Source organism: Callospermophilus lateralis, chromosome 19 (genome assembly GCF_048772815.1).
Source record: "Callospermophilus lateralis isolate mCalLat2 chromosome 19, mCalLat2.hap1, whole genome shotgun sequence".
Classification (NCBI taxonomy): Eukaryota; Metazoa; Chordata; class Mammalia; order Rodentia; family Sciuridae; genus Callospermophilus; species Callospermophilus lateralis.
This window is the reverse complement of record NC_135323.1, coordinates 28,300,430-28,311,581: the sequence shown is the minus strand read 5'-3', so window position 1 is coordinate 28,311,581 and position 11,152 is coordinate 28,300,430. Positions and strand designations below refer to the sequence as shown.

At 43.8% G+C, this 11,152-nt stretch overlaps 1 protein-coding gene across 1 annotated transcript in view; it reads left to right on the top strand.

Moving 5' to 3' along the window:
- The first annotated feature begins 2,249 nt into the window (after positions 1–2,249).
- Positions 2,250–11,152, top strand: part of Ywhag (tyrosine 3-monooxygenase/tryptophan 5-monooxygenase activation protein gamma) — a 31,747-nt gene continuing 22,844 nt past the window's right edge. Inside the window, exon 1 of the mRNA XM_076839905.1 lies at positions 2,250–2,533. Coding sequence (XP_076696020.1) covers positions 2,447–2,533 — 87 coding nt within the window. The 5' untranslated portion in view covers positions 2,250–2,446. The remainder of the gene's footprint in view (positions 2,534–11,152) is intronic.

The following is an 11,152-nucleotide window of genomic DNA, read 5'->3' as shown; positions in this document are numbered from 1 at the left end:
GCCCCTCTATTATTTAGCCTGCCATTCAATGCCCCTGGTGTCCTGTCCCTGACTCCTCCCCTACTTTCATTACCCATCACTTGGGAGCCTCTCAATAAACTTGTGCAGGATGACCTTGCCTTTGAGTCTCTGCTTGTTGTACTCTCAAATCCAATAATTCTTCAAGGGTTGGGTAGGATATGTTACCAAGTTCCCTGGAGTAGCTTTTCAGAACCTCTTTCTATCCAACCTGAAAGAAAAAACAATTTTTTCTTTTTTGAACTGGGGTTTGAAACAAGGGGCACTTAACCACTGAGCCACATTCCCAACTCCCTTTATTTATTTTATTTTTAATTTTGAGACAGAGTCTGGCTAAGTTGCTTAGGGCCTCTGTAAATTGCTGAAGCTGGCTTTGAACTTGTGATCCTCCCCAGCCTCCCAAGCTGCCAGGATTACAGGGCAGTGTCACCTGCCCAGTTTACTTATTGCTCTTATTTTTGGTTACCAGGGATTGAACCTCAGTATGCTTAACTTAACCACTGAACCAGATTCCCAACCCCTTTTTTGTTTTTCTTTGAGACAGGGTCTCACTAAATTGCTGAGGTTGGTCTCAAACTTGTAATCCTCCTGCTTCAGCCTCCAAAGTCTCTGGACATATTCTACATCTATTTATGTTTATTTATTTTTGTGGTGCTGAGGATTGAACCCAGGATCTCATGCAAGCTAAGCAGAAGCTCTACCACTGAAGTGCATCCTATGTCCCCTTATTTATGTGTTTTTAGTTCTGGGGGCCTGGGATTGAATTTTGTGACGCCTTACCACTGAGCTACAGTGGTCACCACTTCTGGCCCACATATTTATTCTTATCTTGCCTATTTTTGGGGGGGGTAGGAAGTTTTGCCTGTTTTGTTCTATTCCATTGCTTAGAACAATTCTTGGAACATAGTGGGTGCTCAACAGATAATTGAATGGATGAAGTAGATAAAACAAACTGTCAAAACTACTGGATGTGTGAGCTACATGGAATGTCAAAGACAGAAGCACATGATCAAAACTATATCAGCCTGACCTCAGTGTGTATCCCTTGGGTGGGGAGAGAATGATGGAAACCCACCCCCAGACACAACCCATGGAGTAGGCAGTTGGTCACTGCACTGACTGCTGAATTTGTCATTGAATCTTTTTTTTTTTTTTTGTACTGGGGATTGAATTCAGGGGCACTTAACCACTGAGTCACATCCCCAGCCACACTTTGTGTTTTATTTATTTAGAGACAGGGTCTCACTGAGTTGCTTAGGGGTTCGCTAAGATGCTGAGGTTGGCTTTGAACTCACGATCCTCCTCCGTCAACCTTCAGAGCGACTGGGATCACCGGAGTGTCCCACCGCGCTTGGCATGTCAATGAATTTTCGGTGTTCCACCGTGGAGAGGAAGAGGGGGCCTCCAGGGTCAGCCTGCGACAGCTGCATCCTTTCTGGAAATTAACCAGTATGTCCTGCCGGTATCTGTCCTTCCATGACTTCACCTATTCAAGCCCCCAAACCTCAAGCTGTGGGGAACTGGAATTTTCTGTGTGGAGGTAAGGGATAACAATTCGTCAGGATTTGGACCTTTAATTCGGCCATCCGACCTGCAGGCACCCCTCTGTACGATGGTGGATGGACAATCTGCAGCTACACTGGACACCTTCCCTCCCTGCTAGCTCCCACGCCTGGTACTTTAATCTCGGAAACGGTCTAGGGCTGAGGCCCTGGCCCCGTCTCCCCGTGGCTTCAGGAGGAGACGGGGCGGGGCCGTGAATCAGCACTCGCTCGGACTCAGGCAGCCCGCATCCCCGCCAGGGGTCCCCAGTGGCCGCGGGGTTGAAACCCTATCTTCCTCCGCCTGCGCGCTACGGCCGCTGGGAGATGTAGTCTCGACCGCCCCTTTGTCCTTGGTCTCCGCAACCCGTCGGCCCGGGAAAGGAGGAACTACAACGCCCAGTGGCCTGCGCGCCGGAAGCCGGGACGGGCGGGCGCTGACGGGGGAGGTGTGAAGGGGGTCCCTGGAACGGCTGGGGCGAAGGAACCGGGGTGAAGTGAAGAAAGGGGAGTGTTGGGGGCCAGCGGAGAAGTGGGGTACACTCAGAAGACCGAGGCTAGCTGCAACCGCTGCGGGGGCAGAAGGCTCAGCTGAAAAAGGCCCGGGCGGGGCCGGGGCGGGGCGCGCGGGCGGAGCCTTTTGCGTCACGCGGCGTGGGCGGGGCCGCAGGGGGTTGTCCGCCCGCGGCACGCACAGCAGCCGCAGCCGCCTCGCGCCTGGTCCCGCGGTCGCAGCTCGTGCCGCCTCCTCCGCGCCGCCGCAGTCTCAGCCGCTCGCTTCGTGGGTCGGTCCCTCCGGCACACGAGTTCCAGCCGCGCCACAGCCGCCTTTCAAGCCCTTCACGCCGTCCCGGTCTCCTTCCTCCGGCTCGACCCAGCCCGTGAAGATGGTGGACCGCGAGCAACTGGTGCAGAAAGCCCGGCTGGCCGAGCAGGCGGAGCGCTACGACGACATGGCCGCGGCCATGAAGAACGTGAGTGTCTCCTCCCCTCCCCCCGCCTCGCCCCAGCCCCTCCCGAGTCGCGGTCCTCGGCGGGGAAGGCCCCGGGGCTGGTAGCCTGTCGCGGCTGGCTGCTGGTCGCGCCCGCGGGGTGACTGCCCCTTCTCGCTCCACAAGGGTGCTGGGGAGGGTCCTGGTAGTGGTGGGGACCCGTGTGGTGACGCGGCCGGTCCCCGGCGTCCCCCATGCCCGGCCTCGCTGCCTCCGAGGCCTTTCCCGGGCTCGGGCTGGGGCGGGGTCTTGCGAGGCTGGTCCCGGGAGCGGGGTCTCGGGTGCGCCGGGGGCCCGGCGGGCGGTGCGCATCCTTTGTGCCCCACTTCCCCTCCTCCCAGCCCAGGCGTGGGGGCGGGGGACCGCATGGATGCGGTTCCTCTTTCTCTCCCCTATGTCTGGGCGGCGCCTTTCCCATTCACTCAGCAGGTCTCCCGGTTTCCCACCCCCCACCCCTAGTCATCTTCCCCGCAGCCTCCCTGACAGATTTCCTAAGGAACCTCCCCGGGAAAGACGTAGGCTCCCCAGAAAACCTGGGCTCAGTGGTGCAGAATCGAAACCTCCTTGCTCACGTTTTTCTTAACAAAAGGCTCCTCTTTCTTCATTCCCTTGAGCAAGTCTCTGGCTTTTAGGAAGTGGTGGTGGGGGGGGGACATTTGTCTCCTTGGCATTTTCATTGATTGTCCTCCATATGCCATCTCCATTTTTCTTAATCTTTTTTTTGTTTTGTGTGTGTGTGTGTGTGTGTGTTGAAAAGGGTAGGTATTACTTCTCAAATAAAGCCTGTGAATGTTAGCTGACTGGTTCAATTTGTGACATATGCTGTTTCTTTTTTGAATACAGGCACGCGTCCGTTGAAATTCCTATAAGTTGGAAAAAAACATATTCTGTCTGATCTGATATTGCAAACAAAGCGGTGGTGGGAGGCAGTATCAAGTCATTCCAGAAGATTCTGCATTTGTCATATTGCAGAGAGCCTAGACTGGGTGGAGGCTGGGAGGAGTTATTTTAAAGGGGAAAAAGTCTTTTTTTTCTTTTTAAATTTGTTGAATACATCTGAGGCTTTTAAAATTTTTATTTTAAGACAGCGTATTCTCATGCAGATGAAAAGAATACTGATCTCCAGTTGTCGCATTTTGTCTGGGATGCAGATTCCTGCCTGTGTTGCACCATTTTGTCACTTAACACTACATTTATCTGATGAGTCGGCAACCCGTTTGATATTATATTAGGGCGGAAATACTGAATATTATAAAATGGAAGATTAATCTAATTAATGGTTTAGGTTTCCCACTATCTTAATATTAACTTCCTGCCTTATGTAACAAAGGTTTTAAAATGCATCTGTGGTATGAAGTGGATGCAGGGAGTGTATGTACCTTGCATGTTAAATCATTTAAATGAAGCAGCAGAGGTATTGAAGATTAATTCTTAAATAATTTCACTACATCTTAAAAGATGATAGTGCTGTTTTCATAATTAAACCATCCATATTAATAATTTTTTTAATTAAGAGGAAGAGAACAGGATAAATTGAGAATACTGCTGTATTGATAAGTTGCTATTTTGTAACATTTTTATGCTCATATGATACAAGGTGGACTTAAGTAGTTAATCAGTATTGGAAATATCTTTAGTTTGTGTTTAGATTCTTCTAATTTTTCCATATTTCTAGTTCCACAGGAGAGCGAGTGACCTCGCACCTATATCCATAGCAACCCAGTGATGTCACACACAATGACATAGAGGCTGCAATGCACCTAAGGGCTGGTAGGGAGTTTGCAAATGGCATTTGTCCAAGGTAATGCAGAAATTACCTGATAAGCCAGGTGGAATTGTGTGCTTCATCTTCCACAAGATAAGAATTGGTCCAAAGAATAAGAATTTCATTTACCCTTAGACATGCAAATTAATGACCTTTAGATATGCCTTATTCACCATCCCATTTCTAATATTCTTAGAAAAGTTTTTAAGATACTTTTATATTTTTAAAAACTCATTTTGGTAATGGGGCAATGATAGAATTGAAATAGAATTTTTAAAATAAGAATGTATTTACAGGCCTGGAATGTATATTTGGGTTATTGAAAATAATTTATTGACAGGTTTTAATAAAAAAACCTTTAAAAAATCATGGCTTCCTACTGTGTCATTTGCAATAATTGTTAAGGAGCAAGAACCAATTATAAAATGTGTCTGGATTTAGGAAGGTTGTCTTTTGCTCCGTTTATCTGTCTTTGACACAGTATGGAAGAAATCATAGTTCGTGAAATTCAGTGTATTTTCTGTGAGTTTAAGGAAATAGGCTTATGCTCTGACCCTCGTTTTCCTCATCTGTATGATGCAATTCCTACCCGAAAAACTGGAGAATGGAGTAGGTGCTCCAAAATGGTAACTATTAGTACCATTGTCCTTCCCATTTATAAGTGTTGGATGCTGGGGGTGTAACTGAGTGGCATAGTGTGTGCTTAGCATGTGTGACTCTCTGATCCTCAGCATCCTCCCCCCAGAAAAGTCAAGCTCTTTTAGAGGCTAAAATCCTGATATGGAGATTAAAATTTTTCGTATTTCGTGAAATTATCCTGCTAATTGCAATGTTGAGATATCTGCAGAATGAGTTATATATGGGTGATCAGACAGAAATAATATGTGGTATAGCATTTTGAAGAGGAGAGTTAGGTCAGCTAAGACAAATACATAGTCTTGCCCTGAAGACCACACTGAAGAAGGAGAGTGTGAATGTAGATGTTAACTACTTTTTTAGATAGTATAGTAGTTTCTTTTCATCCACATTTTTGCTTTCTGTGGTTTTAGTCAGCCACTGTCTTAAATATTACATAGAAAGTACTAAGTATTACATAGAAAGTTCCAGAAATAAAAAAAATAATTAATTAGTCTTAAATAACCTTTATTACAGTCTATTGTTAAAATTGTTTCATTATGCTCTTACTGTGTCTAATTTACAGATTATCATAGGTATGGATGTAGGAGAATGGTAGATAAGGTGTTCTGGACTATTCAGGGCTTCAAGCATCCACTGGGGGTCTTGAAACATAATAACCCCTTGGGTAAGCGGGGGATCACTGAGCTGCCTTGTCCTTTGACTTTTAATAGCCTAATAAGTTAATATTTTAAGTAGGCTACTGGTCCTTGCCTCAGGGGGAGGAAAGGTTCTGGACTACTAATTTCCTTGAAGTTACTAGGTTAAGCAATCTAAGTGGGTAGTGGGGGCATGGCTGGCAAAAGGCTGTCATAGTCACGCATAAAAGCACATTTTCCTAGTGGACTTAACAATTTATACCATCTGAGATGCTGCATTTTTCCTGCTGCCTCTTCCAGGAAGCTAGATCAATAGCCATTATCACTAATGGAGTAATGACACCATGGTAGGCCCTGTAGAGGTGGAGTTCTGCCAGTCTGTGGTTTGAATTGTTCTCTTCTTTGAGGTAGAGAGAATACAGATAATAGTTTGCTTTTCATGTGTTATTATTCACAGTACTGAAATGAATATTAAGTGCATTTTCCAGTAATTTAAAAAATGTTCATGTGTCTTTTGAATTGAGACAACAGATGTTGCTAAATGTACATCCTCACAACAGTACTCTGACAGCAGATGTTGGTTAGGATGTCATCTCTAGTACTTGGGGAAGACTTATCAATTTATTAAGTCAAACTATTATTAATAAGAGTGGAGAAAACAATAGTGTTTTCATTGAGGTGAAAGTCATATAGCACAACATAACAGTCATATAACAAAAATTGAAGTGTACAATTGAGTAGTATTTAGTACATTTCACAGTGTTGTGTAACCATCACCTCTGTCTAGTTCAAAAATGAGAAAGTGGTATTTTTTAAAAAGTGATGCTAGTCCGGCCTATCGCTGTTGAATTTCAAAACATGATTACTGATTCAGGACCGTGTCAGTAAATGCCCACAGCAGCTCACAGCCAGTGATAATTGGTTATCCCTTTGTCTTTGTTTTTGAACATATGAATTTTTCAGCATAAAACAAAGAAAGGGACTTCTCATTACCGAGGTTTGAACTATATTTCTGATTAAATAGAGTCATAGAACTTAAAAGCCATAGGCTGTTCATCCAAATAAATAAGAACAATTTGCCTGAAATCTGAGCAAGCCATTAACTGTTTGGAGATTATGGAAATGTTGCTGGTGGTGTTGCAACTCATTTTTAGCCCTGAGGCTGACTGTATTGTAAGCGACTTCCCCACTGTGTGGTGGCAGTTCCCTAATGAACACACTGCAGCGCTGAGTGCTGGGCTGCTCAGCCTGGCATTCCCACTGGATGGGATGCCATTGTAAGAAGCTAAAGGGGTTGTTTTGGTTAGCAGTGTGCTCCTGTGACTCTTGGACTGAATACTACTTCTTGCCCCCAATTCTAGCACCCTAGCCTCTGGGAGGGCATCTGAATTACTCTGTATTCCTATAAAATTCCATAGGATGTGGAAGAAAAGAAGCAAGGACCACTTCCTATGTTTAATAATAATAGGGAAAAGTCACTTTTTGTTAAGCTCTGTTCTTAGTGCTTTACGAGATATATCAGTCTTTATGAAAAGTCTTTGTCACCTTTCTAGGTAATAAAGGCTACCATACCAACTGGTTAATGGCCTTTCTTTCCTTTCATAATTTTTTTCTTCCCCAAATTCCATTTTAGGCATCAATTATAATTTTCTTTTTTTTCGGGCTGGGGATTGAAACCAGGGGCGTTCTACCACTGAACCGCATCCCCAGTCCTTTTTCTGTATTTTGAGACAGGCCTCCCTTGTTACTCAGGCTTGGCTTGAACTTGCCATCCTTCTGCCTCACCCCAGCTCAGCTGTCATTTGATTAATTACAAAATCATGTCATTACAAAACCATTGTTTGGTTTTACTAAATTAATTAATTTGAAATTTAGTTACATGAAAAGTGATCAACACGCCTGGGGCTGGGGCTCAGCAGCGCTCACCTAGCATGTGCGAGGCCTTTGGTTCAATCCTCAGTACCACAAATAAATAAATAAAATAAAGGTATTGTATCCAACTACAACAACAACAACAAAAATGATCAAAAAAGCCTCCCAAAGAGTGCATAATGGCAAGTGCTTATAGTCTCAGCTATTGGGGAGGCTGAGGCAGAAGGATCAGATTAGCCCAAGGCTTTAAAAAGGCCAGTCCAGGCAACAGTGAACTTTGTCTCAAAAAAGAAAAGAAACATTTTTAATCCTTGGGCTCTAGTTTGTAGTTGTAGTTCAGTTACTGAGCATTTGCATGACATGCCGGAGACCCAAGATGTTTGATTTCACAGGGCTGCAAAACAAAAATGCCTTACCCATTGGGGGAAAAAAAAAGCCTAAAGGTGGAGGGCTCAAGAAACAATCTTAAGGTAAATTATTAAATAATGGACTTGGTTTCATGATTGTGCATAAATAGTAAAAATTTTTTTGGGGGGGTGAGATAAAGGGAATGGAACCAGGAGAGCTATCTCCTCAGCCCATTTTCCTTTTTTTTTTTTTTTTTGAGACAAGTCTCACTAAATTTTTGAGGCTGACTTTGAACTTGATATTCTCCTGCCTTGGTCTCCTGAGTTTCTGGGATTAGAGGTGTTGTTACAGTGCCCAGCAAAAATTGTAAATCTTTTTTTGCATGAGGGTTTTTCTTTTTCTTTTCTTTTCTGCTGTGGGCATCTAACCCAGGCTCTCAGGTGTTCTAGACAGCTGCTGTACCAATCCACTGCACCTTTTTTTTCCAAGAACTGCAAAGTGGAAGCCACTGGCTTGTAAGGGTGCATCTCAGAGAGAAGCATTTGCTACTAGTGTGTCACATAACACCAAGTTTGGTTGTGACAAAATAAATAGAGAAGAGTGAGTGTTCTTACAAAGATGGAATCTTTTTTTTTTTTTTTTTAAGAAAGTGAGAGAGAGGGAGAGAGAATTTTAATATCTATTTTTTAGTATTTGGCGGACACAACATCTTTGTATGTGGTGCTGCGGATCGAACCTGGGCCGCACACATGCCAAGCGAGCGTGCTACTGCTTGAGCCACATCCCCAGCCCACAAAGATGGAATCTTAGCATGACATAAAAAGGTAATTCCAAGTGAACTCAAGTGTTCCTACCCTCTTCATCTGTAGAGAAAGCCCACAAGTACTCAGCTTTCCTCTCGTTTTAGTCTTTTGCTAGGGGTGTCCAAGCTGGGACTGTGCAGAGATGGCAGGGGTCAGCTCCATGTGTACTGATAGCAGTTAGAGAGGAATTACTTCCTAGCCCTGCCCTAGCTGAGTGTGAGGAGCAGCTGCAGCCAGAGGGTGAGAAATGGCTGGGGAGAGGAAGCCAGGGTATGTATGTATGTATGTATGTATGTATTTATTTATTTATTTCAGCTTAAAAGGAATTATTAATGACTTCTAAGCTGTTATAGTTAAATAGCCAGGTTTAGGAAACAAGGTACCTGTAGTGTTATTAAGGGTATAGAAATAGGCCTAAATTTCTTTTTCCTTTTGGTGCTGGAGATTAAACCTAGGACATCACACATGCTAAGCACATGGTCTACTGCCATTACATTTCTAACCCTGCTACCTTTTATTTTTCTGGAAATGGGGTCATTTGAACTGGGCTCAAGTATCCTCCAGCCTCAGTCTCCTGAATATAGGAACATGCCACCATACCCAGCTAAGCTCAAAACTTTTTTTTTACTGAATTGTTTCTTAATAATACTTACTTGTGGGGCTGGGAAGGTGGCTCAAGCGCGCAGTAGCGCGCTCACCTGGCATGCGTGGGGCGCTGGGCTCTATCTTCAGCACTACATAAAAATAAAGATGTTTTTCCACCGAAAACTAAAAAATAAATATTAAAAAAATTCTCTCTCTCTTTAAAAAAATAATAGTACTTACTTGTAGTAATCCAGTGTGAAATAGTGTGTCTTTGCTGTGGGAGACCTGGCATGGGTGGTAGCCATCCAAATAACCCCATACTCCCTGCTGGTATGCCTGTGTATGAGGACCTGCCTGGCGCTGGTTGGTGGTACTGGCCAAGTGTTTTTTTTTCCCCAAGTCCTACCCCATTCTTTGCAAATAGTCTTATTTTGGTATTTCTATTACGCCTGTGAAATTATAGAAATAGAAAGTTCTATGAGGTTGGGAAAGACGAGAAATTAACAGAATCGTGAGAAGAACAATGGAAAAGGGGATTCTAAGGCAAGAAAAACGAGTTTGGGACAAATGAATGTGGAAGGGATATTCTAGAATCATCTTGGGTCTGGTGATGCTGTGCTTTTCTAAGGGAGTCTTTTTTTTTTTTTTTTTTTTTTGAGACAGGATCTCCTAAATTGTGAAAGCTGGCCTTGAACTTGTGATCTTCCTGTCTCATCCTCCTGAGTAGCCTGGATCTCAGGATTATGCTCTCACCCTGCTTTCATGATATTTTCCTTCTTTTTTGTTTTTGTACTAGGGATTGAGCCCAGGGTGCTGAATCATACTCCCAGTCCTTTTTTAATGTTTTTTGTTTGAGACAGGGTCTCACTAAGTAGCTTAGGGCTTTGCTAAATTGCTGAGCCTGGCCTGGATCTTGGACCGATCCTGCCTCAGTCTCTCAAGCCACTAGGATTACAGGCACATGCAATGATGCCTGGATGTCATCGATATTTTCAATGGCTGAATAATCCTGTGGACATGTTACAATCTTTTTCATTTCTAGTTTTTTGTTGTGCTAGGGATTGAACCCAAGGCCTCATGCATGTTAGGAAAGTGTTCTATAACTGGTCTACACCCCAGCTCTTATTACCATCATCATCATCATTATTTTGCTACCAGTTTTTTTTTTTTTTTTTTTTAAGTTGTAGACAAACACAATACTTTTATTTTTATGTGGTGCCGAGGATCAAACCGGGTTCCTCAGATGTGCTAGGCATGCACTGTGCCACTAAGCTACAACCCCATCCTCATGGTATCAGGTATTTAACAGAGGTGCTTAAACTCTGAACTACATCCCCAGTCCTTTTTTATTTTTTATTTTGAGACAGGATCTTGCTTAGTTGTAGGGCCTTGCTAAATTTTATTATTTATGATTCTCCTTTCTCAGCCTCCTGGGCAACTGAGATTACAGGTGTATGCCAGTGTGCCTACTTTATTTTTTAATTTAGCACTTAGGTTTCTTTCAAATTTGTACTTATAAATGTTATTGCTATGTATGTCTTAGTGCTGGAAAGATCCTACAATAAATATACGTTATTCAAAGCCTCTGGTATTCCTAGGCAGGCTCCCATCCAGCTACCAACCAGGCCTAACTCTGGATCATGTCTGCTTGACCAACAGGGACTACATCATCCCCTACCCACAACAGACCACCCAGGTCTGAGATCAGATGCATATAGGGGATGTGGCCATAGATTAAGAATAATGTTTAAAGCTTTTAAGACCCAGTGTTAATGGCAGTTCATCTCATAGAAATTTTAAAAGATTAATATAGAGTGGTATTGCGTATATATTCGTGGTTCAAAATTGGAGAAGCACTTTTTTTGGTGGGCGGTATGGGGATTGAACTTGGCACCAATGAGCCACATTCCCAGCCCTATTTTTTTTTTTTTTTTTTTTTTTGTGCTGCTGGGGA